The following is a 15,840-nucleotide window of genomic DNA, read 5'->3' on the forward strand; positions in this document are numbered from 1 at the left end:
TGTGGAGGGAATACAATATGGTTGCACAAAAAAAGAGCATCTTGCCCAAAATCTGCATGTTTCTATATCATTTCTGAGGTATAGGATTGTAGCTATGAAGTGAAAAATGGTAGCTGCATGAGATGATAGATTTGTTAATTGGCTTGGTTGGGTCAATTATCTCACAAAGTGTACATATAACAAAACAATTTTGTATGGCTTAAATACAATTTTTGTCAACAATTCCTTGAAGAATGGGGTAGTTTAACGTAGGGGAAAGCTAAAATGTAAATGTACTGCATCCCTTTGTATCTGTTTATGTATTGTAGAGGTATAGAAAGTCAAAATCTTGTCTTTTTAGAAGTTTTTGTTACATTTATTTATGATGGTGCTGAGAGGCAAGTGATGACTATATCTGCGCAAATGGAGGCCAGGGTACAACGTGCCAGAATTGGTTCTTTCCTTTGATCACGTTGGTCCCAGGGATCAAACCGAGATTGACAGATTTGGTGGCAAGTGCCTCTTACTGAGCCATCTCCCCAGCACTCATTATCTCCTCTCTGTATTCTTTTCCTCAGCCTCAAAAACATTTCCCCAGCCAATGCGTACCAGAAATTGTGCCTCATTTTTAATGGTTATGAAACCCTCTCACATCTGACCCTGAAAGGTGACAACCTGAGCACCATTCTTCCCTCGCTGTGTGAAGTTATGAAACATCCAGCATGCAACATTAAGTTTCTCAGGTATATCTATCCATCCCTAAATGTCTCTTCATCCCTAAATGTCTGGTCACATAAAACTATCTCAGGTCTTCCTATATAGCAAATCTAAATTGGCAGGAAAGATTGCTTTTCTTCAAAAAAAATACCACCACTTAGGACACATGGACCAGAAGATGGACAAAGTGTGTGTGTGTGTGTGTGTGTGTGTGTGTGTGTGTGTGTGTGTGTGTGTAAAAATATATATGACAACCCTGTGACCAAGAAACCTCTATAGAGTCTGAGTAACAACCCTATCAGATCATTTGCTTATGGTTGTAGTTACATTCTTCTTGGGTCATGATTCAGAACAAAAGCTTGAAGACCCCTATCTTGCAAACAAAGAAAGACTTCTTCAGAGCATTAGCTAAGCCTACCTCAGGCATCACCCTTAAGATGTTCTCTGCTGGTGATACCACCACCCCCATCCTGTGATCCGTGGATCCTAACATGACCACTTGAACCAGCAACAGGAACACAATGTAAGACCACAAACTTTGCCCCTACCTTCCCTGGTATGTGATATTCACCCATTTGAATAAATCTTCTTAACATGCATCCCATAAGGACTTGGAGATGAGGTAAAACAAGTCATGAGACAAATTATAACTTCTGTCAATACCATCCTTGGCAAATGACCCTTTTTTTCTTTTCCTGAGTGGATTATCTGGGAGGGAAAGCTATGACTTGAATATTTGAGACTCAATTTTTATTTTTTTTTTATTTTTTGGTTGTAAGTGAATAAGCTAATACCTAAAATGAAAGGAAATTCTATGTAAGTTCAATGTATGTAATTTTTGGAAGTAAATATCAATCTACATAACATGCCAATACCTTGATTTAATTTAGTTACATAGTTATGGTGTAGGCTCAGAGAGACTCTTTGTTATCTTTAGTACTTTTTACCTGTGTGACAGATATCTCAGTTATCAACTTTAAACATTCAAAGTAAAGATATAACTTATTTTCAACATAAAAAATGGAGATAATAAAAAATCTGTCGCATGAGACTTAGACAGAGTTAAGAGGGCTGTAACTTTGAGGTCACATAGTGACATAAGTGTGTATGAAACATTAAAAGAATAAAATTTTGAGACAGAATTTCACCATGTAGTTCTGTCTGGCCTAGAACTCACTATGTAGACTAGACTGGCCTGGAACCCATGGAGATCTGCCTGCCTCTGTTTCATGAGGGCTGTATTAAAGGCATGCTAGGTAAAAAAAATTGTGTAAGAAAGAATGAAACTTGGTGAACCTAGGCAACTAGACCATATTCTCGTACTCAACTGAGAGAGGGAGACCACAAAACAGCCCAAGAGTATACACATTGTGCCCTTGAACAACTAGGAAGTAAAACATTCATTCCCACAATGGGAAAGAAAACTCAAGTTTATCCATGGGAAGATCAACCAAGGAGAGCAGGCTTGATCAGAAACAATCTGACCACCCTAACTAGCCTCAGTCAGTTTCTCTTAGCTTTTCACAAGCCTGATTTGATGTCTTGCAACTTATTCTTTTACTTTGACTCACTATACACCTACTGAACTTGCTCAACTGGAAGAGCAGCTATTGTACATCATTCTCTAGACCATTCAGAACATACTCATTCTCATTTCTCCCGCAGTCTGTGTTCTTATCCTACTGGTATTCAGAAATGGGATGACTTCTTCCAGGCCATCAAAGTCAGACAATCCATAACATGTCTGGACCTCACAGACAATGAACTCTTGGACAAGGGTGCCAGGCTGATGTGTAAGACTTGGAAGCAACCGAACAGCACACTGCAGAGGGTGTCGTAAGTATCTCCTCTCTTCCTGTGGAGCATCTCTTTGGAATCTGAGCTGTAGAGAGGAGAGACATGGTTGACACCACACTTACCAGGCAGTCCATTTGAGTCCACCTATGCAGATACCTGCTTCTGGGTTTTTGACTTTGCATCAAGCATCTTGCTCTTCTCATTCTTCTTTTATTGAGAATTTTATACATATATATATATATACACATATGTCATTTGATAAATTTCATTACCTATTTTTCTCTCCTCTGAATTCCCTCCATCCTGTCACCATTCCCTCCTAACTTCACGTGCTCTTTGCTTAAACCCACTGAGTTTATTTACTGTACACTGGAGTTGTACAATCTACTAGAGCATGGGTCACCTCTCAGGAACCACATCCCTGAAGAAAATTTGACTCATCCTCCCCCCAGCATCCATCAACTGCTAAAAGCTCCTCAGCTGTGGGGTGGAAACATGAGCCCCTCCCTCATCCAGGCTCGGATTTTGGCTGGCTTGTCTTATGAAGGTCTTATGATTGTGTTCTTCATTCTAAATCCCTCATATGATCACGACTGTGTGATGGAATCAACAAGAACCTGAGGATTTTACCTTCTGGAGTCAGCTGAAAATGTCCTCTTCCATTTTAATAGCTTGTATGATTTTTTGTTTGGTTTGATTTGGAGGGTTTTGTTTAGGTGGGATTTTTTTTACAGTTTTGAAAATACACGTGTACCATGCATACTGACACTCTCATGCCCACCTCCCAGTCTATCCTCCTGACCAATCTCTCTCATTTATACCTATTTATTTTGTTTTGTGACCACCAAGATTAAACAGGGCCATCTGTGAGTCTGTGAGTTTGAAGCTATGTGTTGAAGCCTGGTGGGCTCAGCGCTGGAGACACAAGTCAGGATAGTAATTCTCCTTCTCCTAAAGTCTATCCATGGACAGCAGTTAGGAGGTAAATGGTGGGGCTCTGTGAGCCTCTCCCTTCCCAGACTGGTTGTTAGGAGAGCCAATCCTGTGTGTGATTCCTATGCAGGTTGGAGAACTGTCGCCTCACTGAAGCCTGTTGCAAGGACATCTCTTCCATTTTGATGGTCAGCCAGGCTCTGACACACCTCAACCTGGCCAAGAACGTTCTTGGAGATAATGGAGTGAAAGTCCTGTGTGAAAGCTTAAGCTATCCCGAGTGTAAACTACAGACCCTGGTGTAAGTCACTGCCTACAGACATTGGGGGGCTGTGTGTGTGCGCATGCGTGCGCGCATGTGCTTAAGTAGGATACATATGAAAGTAATTCATGATTATTCTAACCACCAGAAATATGCTAATGACTTTCCAGGTAAGAGTGACATAAGAAATGGCATTGGCTGGGGATGTATCCTAATGCTGACAGTTATATATAGCATGAGTAAAGCCCTGACATCATTATTCCTACAATTTTAGAATATGAATATATGATGTTAATGTTCTATAGTGAATTGAGAGAGAAATCTGATTTCCGTTTTGTTTTTGTGTGAGATGATGTCTTACATATCTCAGGCTGGCCTTGAACTCACTCTATACAGAGGATCCTCTTAATCCTCCACCTACCTAGCACCTGGGTTTTAAGGATGTGCCACCATTCCTGGATTTTTTTTATTCTTCTGTTAATTTTTTGTAAAGTATGACCCACTGAGCCCAGTTAGTACTGCCAACATGCACGTATGTGTGGGATCATCCATTTGGGGCATGGACAACCTATAAGCAGACAGCTCCCAAAGGACAGTGACTCTCCCTCTCACAACGGCCATCAACTACCAGTATCTAGCTGGGGGAAGGGCCTCAGGAACCCTCTCCCATAGATGCAGGATTTTTAGCTGAGCTGGTCTTCTGTGGGTGACCACAGGTGCTGTGACTTCATGTGTGCCACAGCCGTGCCTTATCCAGAAGATCCTATTTCAGAGCATTCTCCCCCATCCTCCAGCTCTTACATTGTTTCTGTATTTTTGAGACAGAATCTCACTCAAAACAATCCTCCTGCCTTAGACTCCCGAGTTACGTGCCACCAAGCCCAGCTTGACTTCCTCTTCAAATCTCTTCTTAACACTATGGAACACAAAGTATACATGGTTGGGTAGAGGTGGAATCAACTTGTCGACAAGTTCAATATGACCCTGGTATTCATCCTGGAGTCTATAGGATCCATTTTCTTTTTTTAATATAATTTTTTTAATTTTGAGATTATATCATTACAACATTTTTCTCTTCCCTTTCTTCCCTCCAAACCTTCCCATACATCCCTCCCACTCTCCTGAAAATTCACTAATTGTTTACTAATTAAATTTACTAATTAACTAAATTTACTCTTTTCACTAATTGTTACTGCATATATATATATATATATATATATATATATATATATATATATATATATTCCTAAACATAACCAGTTGAAACCATATAATGTCACTTATAGATATGTTTTCAGGACTGACCATTTGGCACTGGACAACCAACTGGTAGTCCCCCCTAGGGATAGACAACCTCTCCTGCTCCTAGCTTTTCTCAGTTGCCTATTGTTCTTTGTGTAGGGTTGAGGCCTCATGGGCTTTTCCCTGTCCAGTTTTGCCTGTCCATTAATATCACCCTTATTCAGCTCATGTTTGGGCAGTCGTGCTAGTGAGACTTTATGGGTTTAGCTTCTGACATTCCTAGGAGAGACAATCTCAGAGGAAACTCCCTGAACCCCTGCCTCTTTGAATATTTCCCACCTCTTCTGTGCTCTTGTGCTCAGGTGCAGGAGTGTGCGGAAGATATACCCACTAGAACAGGGCTCCAGAACTCTGCATTTTGATTGGCTGTGGTGGTCTTCAGTGGTCTCTGACTGTTGCAAAGAGAAGATTCATAGAATTAATTTCCAAAAAGTAATGGGGCTGTACTGGCCACTCTGCAAAGATTGCAAAAATAACAACCCTGCTATTCTGGATAACCAAGCAGTCACTAGCAGTGCTGAAACAGTGGCTCTATTGTGAGCCGCCAGCACAGTTTGTTCTCATTCATTTCCTGTTGCTGTGATACATGCCATGACAAAAAAGCAACCTGGGGAGGACAGGTCATTTCCTGTTACATTTTGTAGTCCATCATGAAGTAGAGTCGAGGCAGGACCTGGAGGCAGGACCTGGAGGCAGGAGCTGATGTAGAGGCCATGGAAGGGTGCTGTCACTGGCTTGCTCACTTTGCTTTCTTATACAGCCCAGGACTACATGCCCGTGATGGACACCACCTAGGGTGGGCCGGGCCCTCCCACATCAACCATTAGACAAGGAAATGCCCTCCAGACTTGCCCACAAGCCAGTCTTGTGGAGGCACTTTCTCAGTTGAGGTATCTTCTTCCCAGATGACTCTAGCTCCTGTCAAGTTGACCAAAGAATAAAATAAAGAAATAATGCAATCTGTGTACGAGGTCCTGGGTTCCATTTTCAACACCATGAAAGAGAGGAAGGAAGGGGAGCTGTCAGAGTTTCCTATTTTTTTAATCTTTGTTATACCTATGAGCAGCCATGATGCCTACTTGGTTACTTAAATGTGATGAAATATTGAGTTCATGGTTAGAGATAGATGGAAGGAAAGAACTCCCCAACAATACACTGTGTAAATACCCAACCACTGGGATCCAAAGCCTTGAGGAACCTACCTACTAACTAGCCCTATCTTGAATTTATAGCCTAATTATGTTAGAAGGCACTATCATCAGTCCAGGCATGATGGCATATGCCTGTAAACCAGCATTTGGAAGTCAAGAGGCAGGAGGATCACAGCCTAAGCTACAGAGTGAGACCCTATCTGACAAAAAAAAATTCACCACAAAAAAGTCACTACCCTCCGAGATAGCCAAACACAGCCATGAAATAACAATTATCAGCATTCATTAAGCACCTAATGGGTACAGGCACCCTGCTAGGAACTTAACACTGATATATGCCCTCATCCATGAGGTTCTATAATTTTAATGTTTTCTTTGTTGAGGGATGAGAGCTGCATTTACCTATGAGCATAAGTCTTTAAAAGGCAGTTGAAAACTGTGTATCCATTTAATGAAGAAGTGTTATAGATTCTCTTCTTTGAGTCTTTGCCCTCTACTAGCCACAGGTAGTTGCCTAGGTTGACAGTAGCAGGCATGAGGTTCCCTCTCATACCAATTAATTTTATTTTCTTATTTTTTTGAGAATTTCATATATGTACACAATGTATTTTTATCATATTCGCTCTCCAACCTCTCTATAGAAGTGGAATGGGAAAGTGGGACAGAAAAGAGGATCAAGACAGTAAATAACACTAAGGATTTTTTTTTGCAAACCCATATGGAAACCCACTTTATGATTTCATTCTAATGTACTCACTTATTCCAATAACTCTACGCTTAACTGAAACCATGGCTCAAGGTAGAAGGATGTGGTTTGAGGGTATCATCCCAGAATGAACTAATGGGTTCCTTTGTTCCTGATTTTTGTCCCTGTGCATGTGGTTTTCCAGACTGTGGTCCTGTAACATCACCAGCGAAGGCTGCTGCCATCTCTCAAAGATGCTCAGCCAGGCATTGAGTCTAGAGCACTTGGATCTGGGGCAGAATTGTATCAGAACCCCAGGTACAAGGTTTCTGTGTGAAGCATTGAAGGAACCCCAGAGTAACTTGAAAAGTCTGTGGTGAGTCATGTCTTGTTGAACTGTAATCTGTACCTCAAAGGAGTTCTCAAGTGTAGCAGATGCCTTCAGGAGCAATACAGAGAACTTGAGTCAAGTCAGTTGAGTATTGTATCACATTTTTAGTCTGTGTGTCTTATGGTTGGGACACAGAGATCAAAAGGACAGCATGAAGGGGTTGGTTCTCTCTCTTCTCACCATGTGGGATCTTGAGTTCAAATCCAGAACATAAGGCTTAGCAGCAAGGGCCTTAACCACAGATCTCTCTCTCCACCCCAAGTTGAGTATTTTTTTAATCACCTGGCAAGGGGATGGAGAAATAATAACTCGGCAGTTAAGATTACTTGCTGCTTTTGCAGAGAACTCATTTCATCCCCAAGCCTACATCTTGGTGGCTCCAAACCACCCGGCCCACTTCCAGTGTGTGTGTGTGTGTGTGTGTCTGTGTGTGTCTGTGTGTGTGTGTCTGTGTCTGTCTGTCTGTCTGTCTGTCTGTGTCCCCATACTGGTGAGTTTAACCAGGGCTGGCCATAGATAAGATGCCCATGCTCCTGTAAGTAACTCCTTACTAGTTGTTGCATCACTAAAGAAAATATTATCTCTCTTCCCCAGAAACCAAGAAATGCCTCTAAATTCCCAGGAAGTAGGGAAGGCATCAGTACTTCTAAGAGTCCATCATGATTGCAATGTAGGCTGGTGAGAACCCTGAATTGTCATCTTCAGGATTATAGGGAGGGAACCAGCAGCCACTGTGTGATTTGTGGCACAAACCTGCTGGCAGAAGAATGGTGGCATCAGTGGTTGACAGCCCTCTGGGGAATAGGTGTGTAGCTCAGTGGTTAGTGCTTGCCTAGCATAGCTGTGGCCCTGGATTGCATAAAATACCCTGTTGGCATACCAGCAGAAACGAATACTTACCCATCTGCTGTGTGTCACTATTCCTGGGGAGATGGGAACCATCGTCTAATCATGAAAGGAAAGGAACCGATAACAGACCAAAGTGAGGACACCATCAAAGGCCAACTCAGTGAACCAGCAGGTTTATTGGGGTCAGTTACAGGAATATAGGTGAGGGGTTATTTGCAGAAGCAGAAATGACTCAAAAACAGCCACATCCTAGCAGGGGAAGAAGCTCAAGAAAGCTAGAGACCTGAAGCATGCTACAAACCTGCATAGGTGGTACAAGTTGGAGGATGTCTCTTCCAGGCAGCTCAGCAGGTCTGAGGGTGTCTCTAGCAGCTCTTACTGCTAATATATGCATAGGGAGGGGAGAGGGCCTAGCATATCTGTCAGTTCCAGGGGCTCCCTAAAGCTTTGAGCTTTATTTCTGAGTTTAAGGAACTTCAGGAGGAAATCATTCACCACCCCTCTCAAAGCATCTTGCTTCACCTCTTTGCTAACATCCTGTGTTTATGAACTTCCCTCTAAGACAAGATGTTTTATCTTTGAGGAAACTGCTACACATCAGTCAGCCCTAACTCCTTTATGCATCATCTCACTCATGCATTCTAGGAAATAAGATGTCTGTCTGCTATAAACATGGCTATCACGATAAAGAAAAAAAACTATCATTGTTAAACACCTGCCAAGCCATGAGCTCAGTGCTTGCTATGTGGAGCCCATTCGACATCATGGATTAAACTTAGCCCATGGCCTGAGCTAGTATCCTATACAGGTAACACTGTGTGTATGCCCACGTATGCACACATCACTTGATCATTTCTGTGGTACCTTGTCTCTGTCTCCTGCACAGTTGACAACTCCAGATGGAGGAATGCTTTTTCCTGTATTGAACATACCCATTTTCCTGCTTTCTTGGAGTTCATTGAGGTCTTTGTCCAAAATGGAATTGATCTTTCTCCCCTACCTAAACTCTTCAGTATAAACTATCCCTCCGAACAGATCATTTCCTCGCTTTGTGTGATATCCTCTCTCCATTCCTCTTTTAGAGTCCAGTCTATTCTGAAACCTTGGCACTCTCTTCCAGTTATCTAGAATTCGAGCATAGCAACATCTAGGAGCTTGTGTTGATTTCACAAGGCTGCATTCTGACCTCTTCATTTCCTGTGGGTATTCTTCTTAAACTTTAATTTTTTTTAACTACACTTCTCTATTTTGTGGGGAAGGGAGCTAGAACATACCATAACCCAAGTGTGAAGGTCAAAGGACAACAAATGGGAACTAGTCCTCTCCTTCTACCTTGTGGATCCTAAGGGTCAAATGCAGGTCATCAGGCCTGACCTTTATCCACCAATCCATCTCACCAGCCCTCCTCTACCTGTATCCCAAGCTGGCTTCAAATTCACTATGTTTCAGAAAATAACTTTTAACTTCTGATACTCTGAAGTGCAGGGACCACTGGCATACACCACCATGCCCAGTCTAATGTGGTACTGGTGATCAAACTTGGAGCCTTGTTCATTCTACCAACTGAGCTAAAACTCCAGTCCCGTTGAATAACTTTTATGGTCATTTTTATATCACTCACATCATCCCACCATCAGTGGCTTCTGTCTCGGTCCAAGCAAAATCTGGCTGGGATCTGAGCATCTTCTGTGGGCTGGCCTCTGCCTATGACCTCCTCTTCTACGGCCTTCTCTGGGTCACTGATGCTGCCTGTCTTGATTCTATGCTTTGTATACATCATGTATATATTTTGCTCTATTATGCTCTGCTTTGTTACCTTGACCTGCCCTGACTTCTCTGCTTGCTTTATGGGGTCTCACTGTGTACCCTAGGCTTGCATCAATCTATCCAACCTACTGTCTTGGCCTTCCAAATGGTGTGTGATTATACACATGTACAACATGTTCAGTTGGATACTGTTTTCACACATGTATCACTAAGCCAACATTAGGCCTTTTCCCTGTCCTGGAGATCTGCTAATCCTAACTGTTGCAATTCTTTTTTTTAAGATTTATTTATTTATTATGTATACAGCATGTATGACTGCATGCCAGAAGAGGGCACCAGATCTCATTACAGATGGTTGTGAGCCACCATGTGGTTGCTGAGAATTGAACTCAGGACGTCTGGAAGAGCAGTCAGTGCTCCCAACCTCTGAGCCATCTCTCTAGCCCCTAACTGCTACAATTCTTTCTCTTCACTCTCTCATACCATCCACAGCCCTTGATCTGGCATCCCCAGATACTCCCTTCTTTCCTCTCATAATCTTTCCTTGTAAATGTTATACTACAGAGTACACTATTTTGTTGCCCTGAGGGCAGAAGCTTTTGTTGCTCACTGTTGAGTGCTTGCAACTGTGTGCCTGTCATACAGGATAATGATCATAGCATTGGTTGAATTAATGAGCTATGTCTTAAATACATAATATTTTTATTCAATGAAATTCTCATACATGTATACCATGTATTTGGTTCATATGCATCCTTCCACTACCCCCAAGTCTTTCCTGAGACGACCTAACCCATCTCCTTCCCAACTTCACGTTCTCTTTTATTATTGTTATTGTTATAATAGTATTATCATTACTATTTTTTATTATTATCACCCTTAGTCCAGTGAATACTGATCATATGCACATGAGTGTGGAGACATCAGCAACCTTCCACGTCTTCATCTCCAAAGTGATTCTCTTTCCATCAATTGGATGGGGACTCTGGAGACCCTCCCTCATCCATGCTGGAATTTTGACTGTCTTGATCTGTACAGGTCTTGTACAGGTCACTACGTTTGCTGTGAGTTCATGTGTGCAACAGTCATGCAATGTCCAGATGACAGTCTTTCACGTTGATCCTCTCCATGCTCCAGCTCTTAGTCTATCTACCTCTTACAAGATGTTTCCTAAGCCTTGAATAGAGAGAGGTTGATGCAAATGACCCTCCACAGCTGAGCACTTCATTTATTCTCAGCATTGAGACCAGTTATAAGTTTCCTTGTTAGCCATACTCACTGTAAAAAGAAGCTTCTCTGACTAAACTTGAGAGCAACACAGATCTGTAGTTATAAACATAAATATTTCTTGGACGGTTTGACAACATGACTGTTTAGTGAACTAACAGCAGGTTCCCCACCAGGGAACTTTCAACCATGTTTACCAGAAATGCCTCATCTGTAGCAGCCTCAAATCCAATCAGAAAGCTATTGGTACCCCCCACACTGTCTTGCCACTATTGTACCAACAAGCACAACTTGCTTGGAAGGTGACTGCTGAAGAATACAGGAATCCAGTGCTGGGTAAGACACAATGAGTTAAGGTTTGTATTTTGTCTGCAAGGCTGTATGGATGCTCCATGACTCCAAACAACTGCAAAGACTTTTCTGAGACTCTCAGAAACAACAAGAGCCTGAACACTCTCGACCTATCTCAGAACAACTTGGGAGCTGATGCAGTCAAGACATTCTGTGAAGACTTGAAACATAACGTTTGCCCCCTTCAAACACTCAGGTGTGGTCCTATCTCCTATTTCATATATATTGTTTCCTACATGGTGGTTTTGGTGGAAGTGACATGACACCCAGTGCTACTAAATGGTTCACTGTTGACATCTGGCAATCAGCTTTATCCGTTGACATTTGGTCACCAAATATTTCTTTTTAATTTTTCAAGACAAGATTTCTCGGTATAGCCCTAACTGTCCTGGAACCCACTTTGTAGACTAGGCTAGTCTCAAACCCCAAAATCTGCCTGCCTCTGCCTCCTGAGCACTGGGATTAAAAGCGTGGGTCACCACATCCAGTGGTCATTCTTAACAACCTTCTCCTTAACCTTTCTGTTGCACTGATGGGTAAACTGGGGTTGGATAATGAAGTCAATACTGCATGGGAGACCAAGAAGCTGTAATTGTTAGACATTTGTCTTATTAGTGAGAGTAAACTGCAAGTCTAACATGGTGTCTCTAGCATAGTGGGAACCTGGTGTCATGGCTCAGCCCTGATTTCTGGATCTTGGGAGGTTGTGATGAGATTGCCACAATTGGGCTTACATTCTGAATTTCAAGCACTCCTAGACTACAGCCTGAGGTGCTCTTTCAAAAGAGCACCAAGGAAAGAAGTGGCTGGGGAGATAGCTTACTTCGTAAAGTGGCTGCTATCCAAGCATGGGCGCCTAAGAACCCACATATATGCCAGGCATGAAGGTGTGTGTTTGCCTCTCCAAAGCTGAGGTCACAGAGACAGGCAGGTCCCAAGCACTTAAACAGCTTAATCTAGCCAATCTACGAGCTCCTGTTTCAGTCAGAGACACTGATTCAAAAGACAGTACAGTCATGACTGAAGGATCCATGGCTCTGCAGTGTCTTTATCACTACAGATAGATACCTTTTCCCCCAATAAATCAATATGCAGGCTGAGTGTGTAATTCAGTTGGTAGTGTACTTGCCTGCTGTGTGCCTTGAATTTCATCCTCAGAACTGCATAAAACTGGCGTGGCAGTAAACTTGGAAAATAGAGGTAGGAAGATCAGAAAGACAAGGCCATCCCCAGCTACAGAGTGAGTTTGAGGCTAGCATAGGCTAATGAGACCCAATATGCTGGGGCTAGGAAGTTAACTTAGTGTGTAAAACTCGTGCTGTGCTAACATGAGGACCTTAGTTTGAATCACCAATACCCACATGAAAGCCCTAAGCCATACAGGTCTATAACTCCAGTAGTTGGGGGTGGAGTCAGGAAGATTCACTGACCAGCCAGTTTAATCAAAGTGGTGAATTTCAGGGTGCCAGTGAGAGATTCTGACTCAAAAAAAAAAAAAAAACGGGCAAGATAGGTGGGGCGGGGGTGGACAGAGGACTCAGCAGTTGAAAGCATTTGCTGCCCTTTCAGGGGACCCACGTTTTATTTCCAGCACCATATGGTGACTCACAACCATCTGTAACTCCAATTCCAGGGATTCAGTGGCCTCTTCTGAGCTCCCACAGGCACCAGGCACACATGTAGTGCACGTAAATACATGCAGGCCAAACATTCAAACACAAAATAAAATCTGGATGGGGACAGTAGGATAAAGAATTGAGTGAGAAAGACATCCCTATAACAACTTCTGGCCTCTCGATGCAGCCACAGGAGTTTAGTCCACCAACACATATGCATATACCATGCACTCAAGTAAAATTTAAAATATCAATATGCAATTCTACCTTGCAGTATAGTGTTAAAGTGACCCATGAGACATTTAAGGCATGTGGGAATTTTAAATGAATGTCACTGAAGCAACAACCATTTTTCTCCCCTGGTTGTGACCTAGGTTGAAATTTGATGACGCTGACCTGAGTATCCAGAAGCTGATCCAAGAAATGAAAAAGAGCCATCCACAATTGACCATTAACAACGACCAATCAGATCCTAAGAGAAAGGGATCTTCTTTGCCTCATTTCATCTTTTGAGGCCACCCAGTGTCTCTACCCTCCAAATGAGTAATGGGCCTTGAAGGTGTGGATGAAGGCCTTCTGGTCACCCTCTCTGATCTGTTGGTAGCTAGGCTAAATGTCTTTATCCTTTATTCCACACAAGTCACTGAACAATGTTACATGTGAAATGTTTATATCACGGGTTTATTGAGAAATAAAGGTGAAAGCATTTGTAAAGTCCTGTTTACTAATGGGTTCCCACAAAATTGAAAAGAAATCATAGGGTAATATGTGACACCATTCCTGCGTAGATTTGATCTATACACCACTAGATAGGGAACCAAAGACAGATCAAAGCATGGATACTACAAAAATCCAACTTGGTGAACCAATGAGATTTATTGGAGTTACTTTGCAGAAGCAGCATTGACTCAGATATCTGCATCACCAAAATCCACCCCAGGGTGGGTGATAACTCAAGAAAACTGACAACCTGGAGCATGATGCACAACCTGCAGGAAGTTCAACAGGTTGGAGAGTCTCTGGCAGGCAGCTGGTCTCGTCTGGCCTGAGAGCGTCTCTTAGCATCTTTATGACTTGTGCATGCTTGGAGAAGAAGGGCCCTAGTATATCTGGTCAGATTCAGAGTCTTTCTGAAGCATTGGCTTGCATATTTCCTGAGCTTAAGGACCTGCCCCACAGGATGGGATGTTTCACCTCTTTTTAGACCACCCTGCCCCTTAAAGTGATTCCCTCCAAGAAGAAATTGCTAGACAACAGTAGAGGATACACAACAGGAATTGCACGGGGCAGTTGTTTGACTGCTCCTATTTCTATAGCCCCCACCCATGGATGCTGGGTTCTGCCTTTAGGTTTTGATGGCTGCACGGGGGATCAAGCCAGGATCAAGCCAAGGCCTTGCACAGCTAGGTGTAGGGAGTGGAGGAAGCCCTGAGAGAGCAAAAGCCTGACTGAATGTGTATTACTGACCAAGGCAAGGCCATGTCCAGGACTCCAGGGTCTCAGCCCCACAGGATTAGTGAAGGCTTACTCACCCAGGTGAGGCAAAAGAGAGGTGGCAAAGCTTTCCTGAAGAGTCCAAGTGCAGCTGAGTGACAAGTGTGTATGAAGACTACCAACTGCAGCTCTTTCCTCCTGGATGTTTACTCTCATGAGTCTGGGGTCACTCAGACTCACCATGAACATGTTTTAATATCTTAAGAGGCTTTTTATTTAAATACTGGCACCTGGGCTGATTGGTTCCGGGACTGCACCTGAGAGCACTCCCAAAATGCAGCCTTGAGTTATATCAGTCCAGGCCTTATAAAGGCAAAGACCACAACGTTACGTTGTATTTTGCAGAGTAAGCAAGCTTGGTTACAAAAGCAGAAAGAGCAGTTAACCTTCTGACTTAACTGTCTTGCAAGAACAGCAGATTTTTCAATTAAAGAGCAGTCTTCAATGTCCTGGGGAAAAGGGAAGTGGGCCGCTAGGGTAAAGCTTGTACAAGCTACAAGCTTACATATTAGGGGGATGTTTTTGTTTATCTGTCAAGCATGGCAATTCAGACATTGAATGTTAACCATCACATTTACAACCTGAAACTGCTTGTCTACAGTGATCACCTGTCAAGACCTGCCAGCCTCTCTCCTTGTGCTATACCTCATTCACACACTGATGATCTGGGTTGCTGGAAGTAGTTTTTACCCTCCGATGGTAGCAGACATTCATCTGATCCCAGGTTTTCTGCATGGGTGTCTATCTTTCCTTTATTCATCATCTTGCCACCCCAGTGAGGGTTTTTAAATCCATGCTATGTGGGTCACAGTAGCTATGGACTTTGTCTATCATTGAGTTACATCCCCATGTGAATCTGGCGTTTGCATGTGTGTGCATTCATGTGCAACCCAAGAAGCTTCTCTGAGCCAGGTTAAGAGCAGTCGAAGTCTACAAGAATAAACTTTAAAACTTAGAGGGCAATTGTACAGCTCATTTAGCTAACAATAACAGGATACACACTAGAGGCTGTGACCTCCCCAACCATAAGCTTTTTTTTTAACCAGCGATTTTTTTTCATGGTTGTGTGTATTTGTATCTATATGTGCAGGTACACATGTAGCAGGTACCTGTGGAGGCAAGAATTGTGCCATTTGAACTGGGTGTTATGAATCATACTCAGGTCCTCTTCAAAAGCAGCAGGCACTTGTAACTCCCTGAAACATGTAACTCTGAGCTGAAACACCTCTCCAGCCCTTTAATCAGGGTCTTAATTCATCATCTTGATGTATATCCTATGTTACACTCTCAGACTCATCTACAAACCATACCCAACACTG

General features: G+C 42.7%; 1 protein-coding gene across 1 annotated transcript in view; it reads left to right on the forward strand.

Moving 5' to 3' along the window:
- Positions 1-13,696, forward strand: part of LOC143271735 (NACHT, LRR and PYD domains-containing protein 2-like) — a 62,006-nt gene extending 48,310 nt beyond the window's left edge. The window contains exons 7-12 of the mRNA XM_076563608.1: positions 558-722; positions 2,362-2,532; positions 3,557-3,727; positions 7,032-7,202; positions 11,437-11,607; positions 13,402-13,696. Coding sequence (XP_076419723.1) covers positions 558-722; positions 2,362-2,532; positions 3,557-3,727; positions 7,032-7,202; positions 11,437-11,607; positions 13,402-13,540 — 988 coding nt within the window. The 3' untranslated portion in view covers positions 13,541-13,696. The remainder of the gene's footprint in view (positions 1-557; positions 723-2,361; positions 2,533-3,556; positions 3,728-7,031; positions 7,203-11,436; positions 11,608-13,401) is intronic.
- Positions 13,697-15,840: the final 2,144 nt, after the last annotated feature.

The sequence above is a fragment of the Peromyscus maniculatus genome, chromosome 1 (genome assembly GCF_049852395.1).
Source record: "Peromyscus maniculatus bairdii isolate BWxNUB_F1_BW_parent chromosome 1, HU_Pman_BW_mat_3.1, whole genome shotgun sequence".
Classification (NCBI taxonomy): domain Eukaryota; kingdom Metazoa; phylum Chordata; class Mammalia; order Rodentia; family Cricetidae; genus Peromyscus; species Peromyscus maniculatus.